The 23,813-nt window shown below is 41.8% G+C and overlaps 2 protein-coding genes across 4 annotated transcripts in view; one reads left to right on the top strand and one right to left on the bottom strand.

The window, feature by feature from the left end:
• The window catches only part of veph1 (ventricular zone expressed PH domain-containing 1), a 63,204-nt gene extending 55,046 nt beyond the window's left edge, over window positions 1-8,158 (bottom strand). For all 3 annotated transcript variants that reach the window (XM_070906367.1, XM_070906369.1, XM_070906368.1), the window contains exons 1-3: window positions 8,021-8,158; window positions 7,636-7,854; window positions 4,015-4,189 (exon numbers count right to left, since the gene is read on the bottom strand). In XM_070906367.1, coding sequence (XP_070762468.1) covers window positions 4,015-4,189; window positions 7,636-7,854; window positions 8,021-8,158 — 532 coding nt within the window. The remainder of the gene's footprint in view (window positions 1-4,014; window positions 4,190-7,635; window positions 7,855-8,020) is intronic.
• A 10,747-nt stretch (window positions 8,159-18,905) lies between these two features.
• On the top strand, window positions 18,906-22,163 carry LOC139285919 (lysosomal amino acid transporter 1 homolog). The gene is made up of 7 exons (XM_070906610.1): window positions 18,906-19,123; window positions 19,280-19,409; window positions 19,788-19,875; window positions 20,330-20,439; window positions 20,547-20,648; window positions 21,559-21,744; window positions 22,047-22,163. Exons 1-7 carry the CDS (start codon window positions 18,921-18,923, stop codon window positions 22,161-22,163), a joined length of 936 nt encoding a protein of 311 aa, XP_070762711.1. The 5' UTR covers window positions 18,906-18,920.
• Window positions 22,164-23,813: the final 1,650 nt, after the last annotated feature.

The following is a 23,813-nucleotide window of genomic DNA, read 5'->3' as shown; positions in this document are numbered from 1 at the left end:
GTGTGTGTGTGTGTGTGTGTGTGTGTGTCATCTCTTGATGACTGAGTCCTGTTGACTCCTGGTGGCTTACTACAGCAGGCCATAAAACCTCAGTTCTGTATCCTGCTGCTGGCTTCCTGTAACTAGTAAACACATACACATGTACAGCTCGCTGTATACTGACCTGACAGACACATGATAGAAATACAACAAAGTGCAAAATGCAGCCGATTCATGTGCCAACACATGGCCTTCCAGAGAACACAGAAGAATGGAGAAAATGAGTGAAAACCTGTATGTGGCAACCTTCAGTAACAAACTCACAGTACAAAAACACACACACACACACACACACACACACACACACACACACACACACACACACACACACACACATATGCACAGTCCATCCATCCTGCTAGCTCTTGTAACCAACCCATCATCAACATCACCCAAACCCCATTACATCAGCTCACTTCCTGAATAGAGGGCTGAAAAAAGAAGAGGTCATCTGTTTGCCTCTACGAGCTACGTGTGTGTGTGTGTGTGTGCACAGTTTGGCATGCTTATGTATGTTTGTAGGCTTGTGTTTACATTGTGTTGTGTTTACATTGAGGCTTCAGAGGGGCGGGAGAGAAGCAGAGGGTTCTTAAAAAGGCAACATGAGGTTGAAATGTTCACAGCACACTAGCAGTGGGTTGCAGTAGGGGGTAAAATGTGAAAATGTCTTGGCTGCGTTAAAAACTGCCCAAGGAAACATAAATCTGAACTCGCTATAGTAAAGCCCTGAAGCAAGCCATGTTCACTTTCCACTGTGTGAGTGTGTGTGTGTATTATATTCCAGCTTTAATAAGGCCCACCATCAGTTCATCACTGTCAAGTCAAGAGTGTCCCATTGTGTGATATTATGTAATGACTTTGGGGGTGTCATAAACCTTTTGGAAAGAAATTTCAGGGTCAAGGTTTTGAAACAAACATTATGACTCCTCTGAGCAGCTGACGATCAGGAATATGATACGTGTATGTGGACTAAACTCTGTAAATGTTCAAATGAAACACATAGAAGTGACACACTGATACAAACGAACTATGAAATGAACTGAGTTTGACTTTGGCGTAACACCGAGTGCATAAAGATGTGTCACAGAGGGCCAGCTGTACAAACATGCAACACTTAAAGTTGTTATTTTGTACTTTAGCGGTTAAAGCAGCACCCAGAAAGAAACCGTACAGCTAAACATGTTAACCAAAATGTTAACTATATAGGTATTACATTACTCAGAAGGGGAAAAAGAAAAGGGAAGGAAAGGAAAGTGTGTCCCTGAGCCCTTACAAGGTAATGCCTTAGGAGCCAACTGGCAGAAAATGATAGAAAACAAAAAAAAAAATGCATTTGATGCATGGAGTTAGGTTTATTATTCGCTGCCATCTTGACCTTTGTGTAGTGTAATTGCTTGTGAATTAAGCAAACATGCTCCTAAAAAGAATCCTTTTTAATTACTAATTTCATAAAGGTGTCCTGTGGAGTTTCCTGGTAAACAAAAACAAATATGTTTACATTCAATGTCCAAAATGCATTGTGTGCATCCTTGAGGTCAAACAATATATTTCAATTTCTTTTACATTTCACTGTGATTGTACGTTATGTGATGACATGTGACAAACAAACTTGATTGACTGAAATATTTTTTCAATATTTTAAATAGTGCATTATTTACATCCATGCAGTCTTATTCTTCCTTGCCGTTGTGCGCTACTCTTCTTCGCGCATTACAAATTGATCAGCACAACGCCGCATGTGACGCGCCACCTGCGCGCTTGCTTTCATGCGCGAGCATAATACAACCAAAACATGGACCTACTTGAAAAAACATTGCTCCATAGCTACTAGTGGTCAAAAACTTCACTGCTTACCTTCATAGGAGCAATATTCTCCACACAAAAAACACCTAGATGCACCTTAAAAGAGATAACATGAGCTGATTTGATGACTTTGTATTTCTGAAGAGAAGTTGTGGAGTTTCTTTCTTTAGAGTGAACATTTAGCAGCAATTAGAGGTGCTGGCACTTGTTTTAAAGACTGTATCCAAATGAAATCCTCTCTAGTCTTTTCAGTCTCATATAGCCTCTCTCATCAGAAAAACACCTGATTTCTCTTTTCCCATTGGCAGGGACCACTTGCTATCTCTATTTTCACCCACAGTTTTATGAACCAAAGGTGCAAAGTGTCTTCCAACTATTTGACGCTCTAAGCCCAAACCCTGGCAAAACTTCACTTGTAAAATGAATCAGACAGCAGAGAGCTAAGCTGTTTCATGTGCTGAGCTGCTGGCAGAAAATGTTCTTGGTCGGAGCATCACCGTGGTGGGCGCCTCACTCTGGTTCTGCGTGAGGTGATTAGCACCACGTGCTAGTGTGTGTGTGTGTGTGTGTGTGTGTGTGTGTGTGTGAGGTGTTAGTTCAGCTTGTTGCCAAAAGTGCAGAATGATTCACAGAGAAAAACATGTAAACCTGCACATGTAAATGCACACAGAGCCTCAAAACCAGGTTATTTCTAGAGAATGTAAACTTCATTAACGGAACCTTTGCCACGGAAACCTCCTCGTGTTACCTTATTAATGGAGCGTGTGTGTGTGTGAAGCCTGAGGGGTAAACAGATCTCCATCAGGCAGTGCTAACTACGACCCTTTAGACACCTATTCCACACTAATGATCTGGAAAAACGTCTGTGTTGAAAAAAAGGGTTAAAAGGGCAGAAAAAAAGGTTTCAGGGAGTAGCTGTCTTTAACCACTGACCAGAGGTCAGCTCGGCTCCCGTCTCTGACCTTAGCTGTTAAGATGGGAATTTGTTGAAAGTACTGATCAGATCAATGCCTGAGGACAATTTCATGTTGAACTCCTGGAGGATTTTCAGAGCACATTAGTTCTGCTTTTAGAGGATACGTGCACTTCCTCACACACTGAAGCTAGATTCACAATATTTGGTCAATGGAAAACAACATTTGTTTTTCTTCCGTTGTTTGGAATTTAATTCCTTGTGGGCTCCAATACACAAATGGTTAGCTGTGTGAATTGCTATATCTATGTTCATGAGATAAGCGGTAAAGTTGCATCAGCTCATGAACAGAACAACACATGTGCACAAGATGGAACAAAAATGTATACAGCAGTTTGGCAAGTCAATGAAAGCAATGGACCTGTTTTATATGTTTTGGTCAAAAAGTAAATTTTTTATGTAGCACACACACAGACAAAAACAAGACTGCACAAGACAAAACAACAATTACCCTCTTCTCCCCACAATAACTACTTCTTACGTATGAATATCCCTGCTGCATCAAAAGAGCCATCAGGAAAATGGTGATTTGTAACAGCTGTTATTTACCATCATCATTTTCCTCAATGAGCTGGCAATCATTACAACAATATTCACTATGGCTCATGATAGGATAAGACTGTGGTTTGCTACTACAACTGCTGATTACAACAGTAATCCATTTTTCCACTCCAGTAAACCAGCTGATCCCATTGTTGCAGGTCTACTAACAGCCCTCACAGTAAGAGCATGCAAGTGCTGTTTCTGGAAGCCAAACCCACATGTCAACCATTGACAACTAAATAAATACAATAAAGCCTATGATGGCTTTGTTAGAGAATCCTTTCAATATTCATTCATAAGCAGAGCTTCCCTGCAAAGCTCCTTCTGTGACTCAAAGGGCACACGCCCACACACACACACACACACACACACACACACACACACACACACACACACACGTATCCGTATCAGTGTGTAAGAAGATCTGTATCGATGTGGGGCAGCAGAAACTAAGGAGAGAAGAGGAATTGCAATGCATAGTATCAGATTTGAAAGGGGAAAAGAACACAGGAGACAACTTAAATCAAAATTTCAAAATTAAAATACGTTTATGCAGATGCATTTGTGTGCATGTATGTTAATATGTGCGTACAGTATCAGTAGCATGGAAATATTCATCCTTGTTTTGTGTATGCACATGTGTATGTGTGTCCTACCTCCGAGCACACTGAGGGTTATGGCCTGTGTGTGTTCAGCCAGCAGATCAGCCTTGGCTATAGCAGCCAGAGAGAGATAACTGGACATGTTCCTGCTCAGCTCCCTGTTCCCTCTCTGCAGGAACCGCACCGCTACCGGGACGGCCAGCACCATGACCGAAGGACAACTGTAGTTCTGGAGGGGACAAAGGGAGAGAGGAGGATGAGGAGACAGCAATAGTCATACTTTCAGGGAAAGGAAGGAAACACAGGGGCATTTATTCAGGACATTCAGCCAAACACCTTTTCATATTAACAGTAACTATTTTCTGCAGTTAAAGGGACAAAGATATACAAAATTTGTAAATAATTCATAAGGTGATTTGTGGTAAGACATACGGTCCTTTAAGCCCACACACTGCAGTCCCAGTATTGCTCCACACTTTTATTACCACTATTGTTATTACCAAAAAGAAATGTTCAGATGCAATACACTTGCACAGACAGAGGGTATTTTGCAAAATGAGGATAATGGAGGCCCGACAATAATACAGAACAGAGCGACTGCATTCACAGACTGGCACTGACAGAAGCAGGAATCTGTTTGATAGAGATCTCTCTCTGGTCCTGGGTTTGCATAGTGACCATAGAGGAGAGGAACGTCCTGCTCGTACAGAGGCGGCCTTTATGATCTACAGTCACCCAGAAGCACAGGTGCCTGATCTGTGGAGGCACTGACAGTGTGATGTTAACACTCAATACACCAGACAGTGTGACCTATACAATATCTTCACTGCTGTGAGCTATGCAACAAATTGATTTTTAGTCATCTCAGACAAACAGGAGCAGCTAGTTTCCTCAAGCAGCACAATGAGTGCCAGGATGACTAAAACTTAAATAACTCATATTTACCATGTTGTTTCAAGTGTTGAGGGCAGTGTTGTTGTATGTGAGGCAGACACATGCAGAAGTTTGTCCCTGTGAACACTTACAGAAGGAAGAATGAGGAAGGGGATTTGAAACACACTAGCACCCTCAACAGGACACACTGATACCAAGCCTGCTTGTACATGCACATGTGTTTGTGAGAGAGACAGAGAAAGATGGAGGAAAAGAGGCAGTCAAAGGAGACTGCTGCAGATCCAGGCCCCCAGGCTACTATCCTATCCTGGAAGAGAGAGAGTCCCTCTGCTTTTAAGCATTTTAACTGTGGAAGTCTGATGGGGAAATATTTAGATTTACATTTCTAAGACTCTCTGCTTTGATTACATATATTATATTTGCTCCTTTGTCATAAATCTGCCCTGAACGTTGTAATTCATACTGTTTACCCACTTTCAGACTCAACCTTCTACTTCAACCTGATGTTTACTGCGGATGTTCTAGAGAGTTTCAGGCTTTCTCTCTCTCTCTGGCTGTCGCACCTCTATTCTGCCACATGATGGCAGTGCAGACAATGCATCCACAAAAACGTGATTATTCCACCAATCAAGATGATCCATCAAACTATCTATCTATCATTCTGCATTATATTACATTCATTTGTCGAGCCCTGATTTTAATCTAAACATACAGTACATCTGTACCTTATGTTTTTATTTATCTGTCCGTCTCCTTCTCTTTCATCTAATGTCAGGCACAGCACAGATCAAGCAGACTGTATATTAAAAAAACACTGAAGATGCCATCATAAACCAGAAATCTGTGGGCATATACGTGTGTGTGTGTTTTGCGTACAAGCAGTGTGTAAATGAAAACCCTTCTTCCTGTAGTCTGTTGCTCATTTCTCTCCTCTCTGTGGGAGTTTCAGAGGAAGGGTAAGAAGGGTGTTTGTGCATCTGTTAATTCAAAATGACAGGCAGACGAAGACAGTAAAGAGATCAGAGATGAGACAAAGATAGATAAAAAAAGGGTAAGAAAGAACAAGTGGGACGGGGGGAAATAGGTAGAATGAAATCAAGAGAGAAGCAGATTGAGAGAGAGACAGAGAGAGAAGTGCTCCCCTGATAACTGTTGGAGTTTGGACATCAGAGCCTGGAGCTGCTGTCGGAGCTGTCAGAACTTTTAGTGTTTGTAAGTGCCTTTCCTCAAGAATCAGTCTCATTATGATGGTATTAAGCACATTCCCATTCCCACAGGAAATGGAGGGAGGGAGAGAGTCCGTCTGCTTTAAGCCTTTTAGCTGTGGAGGTCCGATGGGGAAAGTTGGAAAGATTCACATTTACATTTTAAAGACCCTCGGCAGTGATTACATAAAGTATATTTGCTCTTAAAGCAGAAATCCACCATGTTGCATGATGGATGTTATCATTCATACTTGTGTACCCACTTTCCCTTAACCGTCTACCTCTACATGAGAATACCCAGAATGCCTTTTAACCTGATGTTTACCGTCTTAGATAGTTGAAAAATTGTAGCTTATGATTTGCCTTTTTTGTGCATTATTAAGTAAAAAATACCACCAAACCATAAAATGGACCAAGAAAAACAAAATGCATTGCCAGTATTTTTGGGGGTCACAAGATAATTGATGGGACAGAAAAGAGGACTTAAATTTAGTGTTTTTTAATAACATTTCCCTAATCATTGCTTTTTTTCCTATGAGATACTGGACGGTTTTATAGATAAAACAAACTGAGAGGTTTTAGAGGAGGTAGACAGACATTTGTTGACAAAGTTTAATAATGTGCCTTGGTATGTTCATTTCATGTTTGTAGTTGTGTGTTGTGTGCTACTAACTGTATAAATTAACTGTACTCAGCCTCATTTCATATCCCACGGGAGTCAACACCACAGGTTACATGAAAGTCTGCCTGCAGCCTTGTTCTGCAAGATGTGCACTGAAACATATCTGTGTGGCTATTCTTAGGTAGGTATATGGTTAGTCTCGCATAGCCAGACCTGGCTCAACCCATCATCGTTCTGGCTCTGGCTTGTTTGTTTTTCTTTAAACCAATCACAATCATCAATGGGTGGCGCTAAGCCCAGCATGCAGCGACGGTGTCATTGCAAAATAGTGGGAGAGTAGGGGGAACTTGTTTTGGTGGAACATTTGCACGTGGGGAGGCGAGCCCTGGTATCAAAATGGTTAAATTCCAGCAAAAGAAAACGCCACATAAAATAGTAAACAGTAACATATGTAGACTATGTGATACAACTTTTAGTGTTAACCAAACATAACTTGATCATTGGTGTCCTAGAGGTGACGCCTACCTATATTTCAGCTCTGGAGGAGCTCACTGGACCACCGATGATCCAAATCTTTATCAAAACTTGCCCTTTTCAGCAAGAAGGCTGCTAGCTCAGAGGTTGTTGAAGTTGTTTCACGTAGCATCAGTAATACACAGGTAGTTTCCAGACTAGTATATGGTAAATGCCCCTGGGTGTATCCGCTTATATGCACCACTACACCTCTTGTCACAAGTAGACACTGAGCAGGCTAAAAGGGTTGAAACACTTAAGTTTAGAGTGTCATTTTTCATTAGTGGTTGTTGATCAAATCTTTTTATCATACAGACCAAAATCCTGCATAGCAAATTTAGTACTTAAGTATCACATTATACATTGGCTGTTTTATCAATCAAATTTGTGCCACACTGGCAGCTCTACACAACATTGTCTAGACTGCGTGCGTGCGTGTACCTGCAGGATACAGCTGGTGATGTCGGAGGCTATCTTGGCATGCGGTGTGTCCTCTGTGTTTTCACCTTGCGGGGTGAGGTTATGTTCCAGACACGACTCCCACAGCCCCACCAGCGCTGTGCTGTGCTGCTCGATGGAGCTCGTCTCCCTTATGGCCGTGGTGATGCGTGTTATGCAAATCTCCACCACAGCCTGGTCATTGTCATTGGTCAAATAGTCCTGTCAGCCAGCAGACAGTAAGATGATGCAAAATTATGGATATAATGATGCATGAAGGACAAAAAGATGAATTATGGATAAGATCATAAATAATGAATTACACTGACATTTGCCCTGTAATGTTTTGGATAAATATCATCTAAGTGTGTTTGTTCTGCCCACTGACCTGTGAGCAGGAGATGGCCTTGATCTGGTCCAGAGCCTGAGACAGACAGTCTTCGATCTCTGTGTCCTCCAGAGAAAACAGATCCCCCGCTCTGGACAGATCCCTCTGCCCCAGCACCTGGCTGAACAGCTGGTGCATCCTGGTCCTGGTTTAGGACTCCTTTCAGGCCAGTTTGGGACTGGTGCTACCGAGTTTAAGATCCCTTAATTGAAAATGAATACATCCCTGACACAATGATCAAGGACAGCACACCTCTGAATAACGTTTTCCTCTTGGTTTTAGGGGATTATTTAGAGAGTATACAGAGTCCTCGGCATTGGGATCCCAAAAGAGCACAAAGTAATACCTTCTAAAATGACATCAGTTTAAACTTTCAGACACTATTTTAGGCATTCTGGGTCCCGTGAATGCACTCGAATGGGTAAAATAACTACACGGAGTGACAGAGAAGATAACTAATATTTTAAGAACTATTAACTGTGTGAATGTTTGTTAAAATCCTCTTCAGTACAGTCCAGGATCAGGTAGGTTGGACAAGAGTGGACGAGTTTGGCCCAATGTTTTTCTGGGTCTGCCTGAGGCCAGTTACCATGGAGACCAGGCATATTCTGGAGAAGGCAGTCTTTCTACAGCAGAGTCCTGAAGGACAGAGAGGGGGAGGAGAGGGGGAGGAAGATTAAATTAACTAAAGAGAACTAAATGCTGGTATATTCATTTTGTATACAAAATAATATTCTGGCAAGGAATAGATTGAGCAGCGGAGACGGAGAAAACACATTTTGAGTCAGTAAGAGAAGCTTCAGAGATTTAATTAGGGATTTGATTTGGTCTCAAGAAACAGACTTGGACAACTTAGACAAACAAAAACAAAGTAACAGAAGTGGATGCAAATCAGAGGATTGACGCCACTCTCATATCTGTCTGTTTAATATGAAGCTACCATCAGCAGGTGGTTAGCTTAGCTTAGCATACAGACTGGACACAGCTAGCCTGGCTCTCTCCAAGTGTAACAGAATCCACCTACCAGCACCGTGGCTGGTCACAGAAACTTGTGGGAATCTTGTTGTAACTGTGATGTTCCCAGACAAGCAGGGGAGACCTCAGTAAGTCACTGCTCCCTGCCAAGAAATAGTCCAGCACATAGCCCCTGGTAAAACCACGACTTGCTATTTTATGTCGGTCTGTGTACCGATGATTGTACACATGAGATATAATGTGTTAATTAAAGAGCTTCAGGAGAATTTTGTTACCTTCGAACAAAGCTAGGCTAGCTGTTTCCATCTGTTTCCACTCTTTATGCTAAGCTAAGCTAACCAACTATGTAATGCAAACATCAAACAACAACAAACATGAGAGTGGTATCAATCTTCTCATCTAACCCCCAGCAAGAAAGCCAATAAGCATATATCCCAAAATATCAAACCATTGCTGGCTTCACGTAACAATGACATTCAACAACAACGTTAGAAGTATCTTAAAAATATCTGCTCAAGCACTCCTCTACTGTCCTCCTCCCTCGTCCATCCGTCTTCATTTTTAAAATCTTTTTCTCTCCTGTTTTCAACAGGAAAGCAAGTACAAGTTAATGTGTGACATGTGTGCTACAAAATCATACAGACCTCCAAAAATGCACACACACACACACACACACACACACACACACACACACACACACACACACACACACACACACACACACACACAGCATGCATGTACTCTGAGAATGTGTGACTACAGTGTCCCAGAGGTGTTTGCTTGAACTCTGCAAACTCAGTGAAATTTTTGGTGACCATCTGTGGGTGAAGTTATATTGTTTAGTCCAGTGCGTATTATACATTGTGGTGGGTTCAAATTAAACATATGATCCATGTCATTCTTAATATGTTTTAAGTATTTATTACAATACAACAAAATGGTTCATAATTACAGAAATTAATCTAATGGTTCAATGAGAATAAACAGTTCTCTGCTATAAAGTATTATGAATGGGGCCAAAGCACTATGTTAATCATTATTGCTGTTTCTGTGAACCTCAATTAAACATTAAAACATTAACACTATGAGGGGCAGCGGAAAGGCAGAGGGGAGTTTCACACACACACGCACACGCACACACACATGCATGCACAATTCATGTATGCTTCTTCCTAAAAGTGTGTGATATCTCTGGTTTCACACAATGACAAGCATGTCTGTCCAACCACATAAAAACCTACACACATACACACACACACACACACACTGCATGCTGCTATGCCTTTATAGAAATATTTTTCAAGTAGGAAACACACACACTGTTCAAAGCAGCCACCCAGCTTGTCTGCCGCCTCCTTTCAGAGGATAAGCAGCTAAGCGTATGTATCTGTGTCATTGTCTGCTCCCTGCACCCGCTTCCCTCCACAATCAGACGTCATCTCGTCCTCACACCATTTCTCTGAAAGTCACATTGGAGCGAGCCCAAGCTAGACCAAAAAGGATGGCACAAAGTGGAGCACTTCAGGAGACTGTTATCTCTCCTGCCAAGCCGGCGACGGCCATGGAAACCCGCCCATTGTCAGGACACCGCATCAGGAATTCTTATTGGTCCAAGCCAAGCTGCTGGGACCAAAACAACCATAAACAAGCAAAGAGATTTATCATTCACACACACACACACACACACACACACACAGCAACAATGTGAGCTATTTCTGTGTGTGTTGGAGGGATATCAGTCACCAATTACCTGCAGCAGGTTTTGTACATATACTGTATATCTATATATATTCTTGAGCTTTATGACACAACATTACCTATAATCTCAGTTGCCAGTTTATTAGGTACACCTAGCTATAACTGATGCAGTCTGATACAACAACCCCCTCATGAAGGTTATAACGTTCAGTTTTTGATGAAAGTGTTTTAAAGAGGTGTTGATTCAACTGTAGGATCATTTTGGAGGATGTAGTTTGTGGTGCTGCTGAACTATATCGTAGTATACAGAGATGTGTTTCTAAAGGAGACAAACAATATGTATTTACCAGGAAAAATAAAAAGAAAGAAATAAGATAAAGAGGCAGGGGGTGGAGAGGATCAGAGAGAGACAACAGAGAAATATAAACACCAGGAGAAGAGGACGACTGACAGTTGGACACACTCAGAGTGAGAGAGAGAGGCAGAGACAGAGAACCAGAGAGAGAAAGCCAGAGGTGGATAATGTTTCGCTGTCCTGAATTCCCTGTGTAACCTGCAGACAACTTGCATACTGAGCTTCCATTATTCTACCTGAATGCCTCCCAAAACCCTCTCTCACACACACACACACACACACACACACACACACACACACTAGCACATACAGCACATGCCACCCTCTCTCTCCTCACTAGTGAACTGTTGTGTTTATTTACTGTATAACTTCCTGCTCTCACAATGTCACAGCCCGCCTGAGTGACTGAGCGCCAGTGTGTGTGTGTGTGTGTGTGTGTGTGTGTGTGCGTGCGTGCGTGTGTGTGTGTAAAAGCAGAGGAAAAAATGGGCCTGAGGAATTTCAGTTCTTAAACAATCAGCTAGTTACTATTAATCACCCAGCTACGGCTCAGCAAGCGCAGGAATGCAGCCTTTAAACACACTCACGCGCACACACACACACACACACACACACACACACACAGTTGCAGTGGCTTTATTTAACCTGTATTTTATGATACATACTTTAATATAAATGCTTCACAATGAGCTGAACAGCATATTTGAGTTTCCGTCTTGTCGGCATGTTGTCTGTCGTACTTCTGCAAATACGACGTAAATCCTTCCAATGAAATTCAGTTGAATGTAAAGCTTTCGCAGGCACCCACATGTTGCAGGAGAGCTGAGAGTGGGCCACTGGGTGAGGGGTGACAGGGGGTGCGTGCTGTGAGGACAATGTGACTGACGGGCCTCTCTCTCTTTCCTCCACCACTGCCACTACGGTCTTCACTCAACACTCAGATAGAGAGAGAGAGAAAACACTGGCTCTTTGTATCACCCATAAGACAGACCACCCCTCCCTCCCCCGTCTCTCCCTCTCTCTGCTCAGTCGGCCCTATCCTTCTGTGTAATGTGCACCTGCTCGGCCTGCAAGACATCTCACACACACACACACACACACACACACACACACACACTCACACTCATACAAATACTTTAGAAAGGAGCTGGGTGAAAGGGAGAGACAAGAGGGAGAGACTATAAAAGAAAGAAATCCTGCATTCCACTGTTTTCTTTACATTACTGCTTCACATCTGACTGAGGATGAATTAAGAAGCAGAATGTGGAAGAAATATTTTTCTCATCTTGCCCTCCTCCCTTTCTTTCTTTCTTTCTGTCAGTCTTCATTTATGCATATAATGATTATGTGGATTTGAGAGTGGGGGGAAGAAGAATGAGGGAGTTTGGAGTAGAGGCAGCATGAACCCTGTTGGAAAGCTGCTTTTCAAAAAACTGTTTGAAGTTCCTCGTCTCACACCATTAAGACAAAGATAAATATGCGCAACTGGCCGTCATTCTGCAGTCATGAACCCTTTGAAAAGACATCCTCTGGACTCACTGGTTATGTTTGCTCTTATTGTGGCTACAAGGTTTGGAGTTTTGCTCTTTTGTCACCGTAACTACACTCTAAAGATGGCATATGTTACTTTGTAATAGCACATCAGTGTTCGCTTTTTTCATTTCTGATAATGTGCAATCAAGCGTGCCTTTAAAAATGTCAATAAAGTAAACTTTCTTCATGAGATGCAGAACGACATGCTGGAGTGTGTTGTGGCACGTGTTGCTGGGTGAGTTGGAGGGTATCCTGAGAAATGAGGCCTCCTTAGTTAATTAAAAAAATGTGAGCCAGTGTGTGCAGTAAAACTTACTTAAAATTTACCTTGTGGCTTCTACTTTATCTCCTTATGAATAAATGAATTAAAAGGGCTCATCATAACTTACTTCTTAAATAGCCACAGTGAGACATAAACATGTACAGGCTCATGTGATCTGATCAAGGGTAGCAACTGATGATTAACTTCATTATCGATTAAACTGCCAGTTGTTTTTTTTTCAATTCATCGATTCATTTTTGAATGGGTATAAAATGTGAAAAAATGGTGAAAATTGCTCGTCACAAATTCGTAAAGCTGAAATTGTTGCAGATTATCTTTCTGTCCATCGACTAATCGTTTCAGCTCTAATCTGATCGATTATCTGGTTGTTTAATCGGACCTTCCTGAGTACACACAAACTGTACCTGGACTCCTTGAAAAACCTGCTAAGCATCAGTCCACTATCCTGTCCCAAAATGAGTATCTGTGTTCTGACAACGATTAAAAGGTATTCATCTTTTATGCCAAAAGGCCTCCTCCAGACATCGAACAGTCAAAATATGCCATACTGTGATACCTCATGCTTTGGTCCTCAAATGTCTTCCTGTCAGCTAGAGCAGAAATCCATTGTCCATATTAATGGTATGAATAAAGGCTGGTTACGCTGGCAGTTATTCCCTATAACTGGGCCAATCAGTTATGTAACTGATGCCATGAATTTCATGAATAAGTAAGACGAATAAGTCACAAAGAAGAGATACCCTGAAGACTTCTTTGGAAATAGGTCCACACTGCCTCAGAGAACTCAGCTAAGACTTCTTGAAAGATAGACCCCCGAGGTTTGGCTTATAGGAACATACTGTAGGAGTGTATTGTATTATATATGCGTGTGTGTCTGTGTGTTCTCCATTATTTATGCCCTGCAGTTATGCAACTGTGGAGCGACGATTGGGAATTACAGTATGACAGGAGCTGGAGAAAATAGCTACTGTAAAACACACCGAAGCCGCTGAGAGATAAAGAAAGACAGAATGGCGGATATGGAGAGACAGAGAGAGAAAACTGAGGCTGAGCATGAGGGGAAAGCATGGGAGTGAATATCTGACTTTCTCTCTTGAGAGCGGTCACTGTGGACCTGATAAGAGAAACCAAGACCAGACCACAGGAACACTTAATGTGGCACTTAAGGATGTCACGCTGCCTAATGCAGACAGAGCAGATATGTGGCGAGTAGCGAGAAGAGATAAGTTAGAAATGGGTCACACACACACATGGACTGATATCTGCTGTTCATGTGTGGCCTTTTATCCTGTTGATGGACTAATCGATGAATCCTTCCAGCTCTCTTATTAAGTAGTGCTATTACTGAAATGCTGCAGTATGAGAATCAGGCATAATTTAAAGTGGATAAAAGTTACCTATGTCACTCTGTAATGCTCCCATCCCCTTTGGCTTATCCTTAAGAACAAAATTTTTTTTATTTAACAGCAGTATCATCACATACACTGCTCAAACGTTCAGCTTTAACCCAGATCGGTCACACAAAAATATCTTCTGGGACCCACCGCGCTGGATTCCAAGGTGAAACTAATTTGAGTCCCAGACAGGAAAATATAAATCATAACAAAAAAGAAAGAAGAAAGTGTTCAAACGTGTGGATGTGCGTGTGTGAGTATGAGTCTCTGCAGGCATAACTGTGTCAAATGACAGTGAATCCGACCTAAAGTGTGGAAAGGGGGGGGGGTTCCTCTTTGCTCTCAAGTTTTGGCTCTGCTGCCCTGTGAGACTCACAACTGCTGAGAGGATTTCCACAGCAGAGAGGAGAAGAGCTGGTTCAAATAGTGCATTACCGCCACACTCAGCCAACTAGCATTCACACACATTCTCTAAACCATTCATTATTCATTACTCCCCGCTGACTTCCGCAGCCCAAACTCAAGAGTCTCGGCCTGAGAGTTGAACGGAAGCATGTTCTGGTTTCGGCGTACGGGTCTGACCCAGGAGTGCGGGCTTAAAGGAATAAATTCAGTGCATAAAATGTTAGGACCACATTCTTAATAGTGAGCTGCTTTCAAAGATCCTCCATACATGTTTAATATGTTTCTAAGTTTAGAAATCTTATCATTATTTAGACTTCCTGCTTCCTGAGTGAGTAAGTGTGTTGAATAGGTGATTCAACCTATAATGAATTACAGCTTTTACTTGCTAGTTACATATCATGGAAAAACATTGTCCTAATACGTCAAGCTGTTTCCTAAAAATATACCAAACTTCCTTTTCTTGATAGCTGAAAATCGCCTAAATGCCATCAGCGTGAGGAAATGCAAAGATGCCGACAGATAACGCCACATAAACCCAGTTCAGCCTTAAAAACTGAGTGTCCTCCAGTATGTGAAAACAACTCTTGTAATCCAGTGTGAAGCACATGAGTATATGCTCTAAGTGACACAATAAAATGCAATCTGATTTAGGTCTTCACAGTCTGGAGAGAGACGAGTAAATGAATATAAGTGTCCTGCCCTGTGATAAACTGGCCACCTAGACATGCTGGATTTGGCAGGAATGGAAAATGAATGAAAAGATGAATGAATGAATGGATGGCAGGCTATTCATTCGATTTGAATGAAGTTGACAACAGTTTTATAAATAGCCTACAGTAAATTCATTTCACTATGTAGGCCTAATATCTGTTTTTTATAGAAGTAATGCATAAAAACAATATAATAGTTCAAGTTCAGGACAATCCCGTTAATGTCCTTCCTTGCTGGGACATCAACATCTGTCTGTCTCAGAAGTCTGTGACCTTGAGGAGTCACCCCCCCCCCCCCCCCCCCAGCCGCCTCTAAGTATTCACACGCAAGTGGAGCAACAGTAGATTTGGAAGAAATGCACAGACTAAATGTGAGTAATGCGACTGAACTTGCCTTTCAAGCTCTCAGAGCACATTCCTCTGTATTTACACCGAAACACCGAGAGGGGGAAAGCGGGGGGGGGGGGGGGGGGGGGGTTGCTACATGGAAGTAAAGCAGGTGTAAAATAACTAGTCCGGGATACCAAACCTTTCCAGCTAAACCTACAAATATTCACTATAATGCGCCATGTGTGTCTGTACTGTACCTTAACACTTAAACTATTTTATTTTCCATAAGGGCAACATGTGCAGCCTGTGAATACACTGTCAGCATATGCAATAATTAACAAGTATTTAACGCTGTATTACACGCAGTGCTTATGGCAACAGCGCACGAGAACACCTGCGCGCTCCCCTGTTTATTCCTGTTTACATTTCCGAAGTAAAAGGTATCTGATGCACGATCAGGACAGACTGGGGGACAGCGGTGCTTTGACCGCCGATTTCACCTCATCCAGTCAACTTTCCCGACATCAAGGAATGTGGGTGGCATTCATGCATTTCGCCCGGCAACGCGTGTCTGCCTGCCTCTACAATGACACAATGCCGTGCAACAAGAAAAAAAAAAAAAACACACAAAACCTGATTCAATTCCTAACACCTACAGCGTCGGACGGCTTACCTGCTCCGTGCGGGACGAGGACGTACGGACGCTGAATGTGGAGCTTCGTCCTACCTCCAAACCTCGGTCCACAGCGGCACATAGCAACACATATTACCCCTGCACAGCTTCAAGTTCCCCCACAGAGCAAGCCTTATATTCAGCCTCCATCCGGCCATCATTGGATAGCGCGCCATCGTGCGGCCGACCAAAGCGCAGGGCGCAACAGGTGGATGGAGGGAGGGACAGGTTGGGGTGCTGCCTTCACGTACAATCAGGAAATATAAACGCACGATGACATTTGGCTTTACATACTGGCTTTTTCTCTGCTGGTTACATACTGAGTACCAATTCATCAGGTGTCACTGCAAATTAGGTGACGTACTTTTAGTCGTAAGGATTGTATTAAGAGTGAAGCTATAGTTTATAAATAAACCTGTAAATAGGACTACATTCAAAGTCAGCATCAATTCACTCTCCACTTAACTGTTTTGGATTATTTAGGTTGCATGGAAACCCTACAACCCATCATACATCAGTGACACATTTTATCTGTTTTGATCAAGCTTTTGGTTGGTATTATTGTCCTTTATGAAACATTTAACTGATCTCTGACATAGGAATCCAAGCATCATTCACGTGTTTTCAGTTTCTGTAACTCTTCCATGGCAGGAGATTGATGTTAACTGACTTCTAAAGTAAATCAAACCTTTTGTTACAGGGTGAATTCTGCTCTTGTTTTTGCCAACTAACACTTGAAATCATGATCTCATTATTCTGGGAGTTTACTAGGGGCTCTTAAAGGCAGCATAGTACCACAGAGGGGATTGAGAGAGAGAGAGAGAGAGAGAGAGAGAGAGTGATAGATGAGGCCTAATGACTTCATGGCTGCATTCCAAACCAAAGTTATTCCTAATCCCTTCTCCCAACTCAGACATACTCTTTAATGTTTGCTTGAGTGCCATAATGAGACCACTGGCTGCAATTATATTTATATGGGGCTCAGAGGAAAAGATAATGGCCCTGTTACATTTAATGTAAAAAATATTGTCATCAGTAGTAGTAGTGATAGTAGTAGCAGTAGTATCCGTTGTTAAAATAAATTACAATAATACAAAAACCTAATAAAAAAATATGAGGGCTCTCCCAGAGAGGAGATGATGATGATTTTTCACCATGGTTTGTGGTGTAGCCTAGAAACCTAGCTGAGTGTTTATTGGCCTGAATTCATTTTATTCATTTATTAATTTTGCACCATTAAGATTGCATTTATGATCGGTCCATGTGATCTGTGGGTGGTGGTATTTCCCCAGGCATCATCCATCGGAAGTGAAGCTGGACAATATGTGTGCAGCTTCCGGGGCTCCACGTAATATAAATTGCACAGGCCTTCAAAATAAAAGCGCAAATATTTGTCATCATTAAGGGGGCTACTGGTGTGAGGCTGGCAGACATTAGCAAATGAAACCCTATATTGAAATGTCGAAATATCAGACTAAAGTGAATAAAACTGGTAGAAAAAAAAGAAAAAAAGGTTACCATATTCAATAATGGCTCCAGGCATTTCCTGATGAAAACCTAAATGTTCTATTGTCTTTTACATCCATACAGGCCAGTGCAATACCCAAATACCATACATCCAACATATTTTACATTATAGATGCAACTGCATGGAATCGCATCCTATCTGTGCAGTAAATGTGTGTATATGTAGGCCTATGTGTAAATGAAACATATAATAAAACATTATTTATTACAAACTAATCATGAGATTATGTTCCTTGTCATCAATTTGCTAAACAGTATTTTAGAAGTACAGCTGTAAAGATATTATTTTGAAAATCCTCACAGGATGTTGTGATGTCATTCGGGTTGCCTTGACACTTGTGGACCAGAGATGGACGACAACATTAGGAGCTAATCTGTAATGTGCTTTAAAGGTCATACACATCGTTTACAGAAACGTGTGAGGATGTGGGGAAAGTTTACAAAGACCCACAAACAATCAGCAGTTTGTACCGAGTCCATTTTGTCAGGTGAGCTGTTAGCGGAAGCTAATTTTAGCCATCTTTGTTAGCATCTCATCCTCAAATCAATGCAAATGTGCCCAAACAATGACAGTGTCTAAAGCTAATGCAAATGAAGCTGAGAGTTAGCCCGCCGGTATTTATTTTGGAATAAAAAGAGTGTCCTAGTTAAGCAAACATCACAAATATGGAAGGACTTCCCGAAACATAGGCGTAGTTACTAATTTGGGATTACATCGAAAGCAGCTGTAACACTTCTCACTTGTTTAGTACCTGATGCAGTTTTCATTTGTACTTGACAGTGCCTGTGTTTGATTTATTTTCCTCTTGCAGACTCGTCAAATGACAGAACAAGTCTTCACACATCTGTTTTATGAGGTAGGTCGGTGTGTCAGACCTGCTCTCATCACGTTTGGGTTTTGCTGCCAGAATAAACACACATCTACTTACACTTTGGAAGCAGCGCTAGCAGCAGCAGCAGCATCAGGAGGAGGAGGACAGACCCAGCAGCCCCTGCGGACAGAGCCAGAATCTCGCCATGGCCACCGCGCGCTTCCCCGGGAAGAGTGTGGACGTGGCGGCCGCCAACTGGACGGCTCCGGCGCCGAGCCGGCCAGTGTGCGTCAACGGGACGCCGTGGATCCTGTACCTGCTGGAGGAGTGTGTGGATAACGTGTGGGAATACTGCAGCGTGGTGATAGGACTCATATCCATGTTCTGTTTTCTACTGTCCACTTTGCCGTAAGTAGTATAACCATTATGATGTTTACCAGTCTTAATGAAGTGTTACATCTTGAGGTGGAACTCAGTTCTCAGTCATCTGGCTGAACAGTGATTTGTGGTTATGAAATTCACCTTATCCAGGTGTTTTATCTTTCTATGTATGTATCTATCTAGGCAGGTCTATGAGGCCTATCGGAACGGTAAAGTGGAGGAGGCCATGTCTTTTGGCTTTCTTTTCTTCCTCTTCAGTGGAGACCTGACCAGCTTTGCAGGCTGCTACCTCACCAGCCAGCTGCCCATTCAGGTAAACACACACACACACACACACACACACACCCACTCCTTGCCTTGCCTGTCTCATTTTTAGCTGATGAGACATTCGAGTGTGTATGTCTGTATTCTGAACTCCAGCAGTTTGCTTTTCTTGTCCCTGAAATTGGTGAGTTATTACATTTCAGACAAGCTGTACTCAGACATTGTTGAATTGAGAATGGCTCCGGCATCAACAGTATTACCAGTCACAATCATGTACAGCTTGTTCTCATAGTGCTGTCTCCATAGATGGAACCACAAAACACGTTGAACTCATCTACTCATAACCAACAAATGTTATGAGTTAAGTTGCGAAAATCTAATTTTATAACTAAATTGTGAATTTCTTCTTTCCATGTCCCTCCATCAGGTAGTCACAGTGGTGTTCTACATCTTCACAGACCTGATCCTCATCTCCCAGTTTCTCTACTATAAGATCAAGAACAGCTCCAGCAGAAGTAAGCCCTGACAATTATCTCTGCTCTTGAGTTAAAACCGAGCTGGCAAGCGATGCCTGTGCTGTGTGAGTCAACCATGTCATGACCCTGCAGATTAATGAAAAGCATAACTATGAGGAAGGAAGGATTTCTTTTCCTTTTTTGTTCAAGTTGAATTGCATGACATGAAAAAGTGAAAGTTAGGGCTTGTCGGCTGTAAGACACTGTCAACTTTACAAGATATACTGGGATTATGTTGATTCCACTCCTCATATTAACTGGTCTTGTCTGTTGCACTTGTCTAGTGTGAAACAGTAGTTATAGACACTATGTGTTGGAGTGTCAGCTGAATCTTAGCTAATGCAAAGAGCTGGATTTGATTTTGGAGGATTATTTGCTTGTGTGCATGTCTTCACTGTCATTTCTTTCTATTTTGTGTTTTTTTTGTGTGTGTGTGTGTGTGTGAGCGCTCTAGAAAGCCCTGTGTTGAAGTGGCTGTGCTTCATGTGGTGTGGCGCTGCTACGTTAGTTCTCCTGGCTCTACCAAAACTCATCATAGACAATAGTACATCTTTAGACACCCAGGTAGGTAGATTGTGTGCAGTGCACTGTATGTATTTCCGTACATGACGTCTTGTGTAGTTGCAATATTTTGACCCTTTCACCTCTCTCTGTGTCCTCATCTTTGCCAGAGTCCAACTACCTCTAAATCAGTGGAAATCACGGGCTATATATGTGGATACCTGGCGTCTATCTTCTACCTCTGCTCCCGTTTCCCACAGCTCTATAAAAATGTAAGTGACAATGTGTTGGTGTGATTCAGTTGAAATGTGGAGTCCTGTTTTTCTCACTGTAACGTGGTTTGCATGTGAGCAGTACCATCCTGACGGGAGATCTTGGACAGCGTCTCCAGGGTCTGATCCCGGGGGGTCCGTGGAAAACTGTACTTATTATATGTCCGTTAGTCATAAACGGGGACTGTGTTTGATGAGGGGTTTGTGTATACAGTGTGTGTGTCAAAATGAGAACCAGACTTTGAAGACAATGATGCTGTTGTGCTGGAGAGACATCCTGGCTCGACTGCAGTTATTAATCACCAGAGGGGATCGTCTCAGTGTGCTGCCAGTGCCAGAGAAACTTCTGGGCACAAACACACATTCACACAAACACATACTCCCTTGCTATTGTAAATAGTTTAAGTCGGATTTTCCCTCGTTGAAATTCTTGCGTGTTCAAATGTGCATGTTTTTTCAGCCAAAAGCCCAAAACATTTTCACCATATTGTAGTTGCAAAGTTACTACAATAAAATAAATAATAGCAATAAAACTGTTATTTATGATTACCTTCAGCATGGCAAACACTTCAGCCACAACAGAGTATAAAACTCCATTATTCAATCAAGGTTCAAATGTTTCTTTGGTTTCACAATATTGGATGCTTTCATTCCTGGTCACTTATAATGGAAAGAAGCCACAGACAGTACAGTACTTGTTAGTAGAATGAATTCATTGTTGGTTATCATTCCTTCAGGGGATTTGTTGATAGCAACAAAAAAAGATTAAATAACACCAGCCTTGTAACTTATCCTTTAATCTTGTCATGGTTGTCGTTATCTGTTAGTTGTTTTCCCTTTTCTCTGACTGTGGGTTTTCACATATGTACTCCAGTGCTATTAATGAAATACTGTAAACTATCCATTCTAGTCCCAGCGACAGTCTACAGAAGGCACCTCTTACCTGTTGTTTGCCCTGGCCATGATGGGCAATGGTACATATGGGTTGAGCGTCATCGTGGTCCTGCCTGCACTGAGGGGTTCCAAACAGGCATTCATCATCAAACATCTGGCCTGGCTCATTGGCAGCCTGGGAGTCCTCATACTAGACTTCTTTGTATCCTTTAAATCGCAAATCCAGCCTCAAGTCGACTGTACAAAGTCTTCTGATAATACCTGCATGTGAGAACTTGAATCTGCTATGAGCGTTGAATATTTGTTAAACATCCTAAACGTTTACTTGGATCCATATCCAGGCGCAAAGTAAATATATATAACATTCTGCATGTTATTTGAGTTTGTTAATGGTGTTTAATATTGTCTTTTCTTGCTATAGGTGTAACTTATTGTACATATCAGACGACCAATTATACAATAATTGTAAGCTGTATGTTTCTGTGTGAGCCTTAACCGAGTCAGGTGACTGCCCAGTTCATCATGTACAGGAAGAGCAACTCTGCTAAAAGTAGCTCACTACTCAGCGTCCCAGAGGTGGAGCCTCTACTGTGTGAGGAAGTGGAGCTGTCAGTGTTATAGGACGCAGAGTGGACACAACATGGACTGGTCAGTCTACGGTTTGTTTTGATCCTGCTCTGTGGTCAATGAATTACTCATAACAACTTCAGAGAATTGTAGAAGGTGCTAGCAGCTACGTTGCGGTGCCAGCAGGCAGTTCCAGAGCGTCTTCATAGTTTTATTTTCTGCTGTTAAGAGGACAAACACCATGATCAACTCTTCTATGGTTGGTTCTATGGCTTCACTGGAGTTCAAGTTAAATTAAGTACCACTTTAGAAACATTTCTGTCTGTTTCTCTGGGCAGGCGAGTTAGCATCACTGAAATCTTTTTCTGGTTATGAGTACTGTCATTTTTGCTAAATGTTTCCACTGGGATTTCTTGATTATATTTTGGATGCAATAACTGTATTTTTATTTGCCATTGGGGACCATACACACCCAGAGGAGGAGTCTCAAACTCAGATGTCTTTTCGCAAATGCAAGCATTATGGAAGAATGAAGTGCCTGTTATATTTACACATTTTTGACAGGGTAAATACTGACGCAGACGATTGCAGTATTAAATTAGGATGCATAGTGAGGGCAATGTGTTTTTTTTTCCTACCTAATTTGAGTGCCATAAAATACAGCGTTTGTGTGAGCACAGTAATAGAGGAACAAATACTAATGTTTGTGCAGTTGGGACAGGAACAGGAAATTGTCGTGAGCAAACATTAGAACACTAGACTCATAGTTCACACAACATTAAATAGACAGGATGTGAACGTCTGCACCCCCCCCGCCCCCCCGAAAGATGATCATTTGACTACAGGCGTATAATGGCCTCATTTCTATTTCAAAGGGATGTTGCATTTCTCTGCTTTCTTGGTCCGAGCTCTCTGCTCTCCTGGAGAAACATGTTGTTTGTGCCTTTTTAAACTTAACACACTCTTAATGTAAATGCAAAATACATACATTTCAGAACTAAATTATTTTTAAATTAAGTTAGATTTCTAAACTATTAACAGTGATTTATTTAAGGCACTGTTCTTCTTAGAAAATGTAGTGGGAGCTTTTCTCTTTTCTACCCTCTGATCTGCCTGTGTGTTTTGAGGAGCGTTAAATAGTGGCAAACTCTTTAGTAGCATCTTCATGACATTAAAGGCATTAATTAAAGAAGACATGACTATTCAATAATGTATTTTAAGATATTTATGAGAATAGGAACATTAATAGGATGAGGTTCAAAATTTCTCTTCTGTCATCAGGTTTAGAGCAGAGAAGATGCTCTTTTCAAGTACATTCATTTTCAAAACACTTTTCCCTTATTAGCTTCATAACGGTGAAACAAATAGATGACAACAAAGAAGAGCCAAACAAAACAGGACAAGTAGTCTTATTGATGAGCTGGATGAGCAGTTCAAGTTAGCGGATATTCATTTAGATCATTAGCAAAACTAACAGCTCATCAATGTTGTGCTAAATGTTGTTCCACAGTATTTATGTGGTGCTGTCGCTGTTTAACCTGCTCATCTGCATAACTTAAGTACTGTCCTTGCAGAGATCTGCAGATTTCTCTACCTCATTATAGTGTGGACATGATTCATTCCTCCCAGTGTGCACGAGGAGCTGGCTTGTAATTGGAGCGCAGCGCTTAGTGTGTGGAAACAGTCTGTCTCTACATGAAGGGA

Source organism: Enoplosus armatus, chromosome 5 (assembly GCF_043641665.1).
Source record: "Enoplosus armatus isolate fEnoArm2 chromosome 5, fEnoArm2.hap1, whole genome shotgun sequence".
In the NCBI taxonomy this organism is placed as follows: domain Eukaryota; kingdom Metazoa; phylum Chordata; class Actinopteri; order Centrarchiformes; family Enoplosidae; genus Enoplosus; species Enoplosus armatus.
Note: the sequence above shows the minus strand (reverse complement) of the source record. Positions and strands in the feature narration are given on the sequence as shown.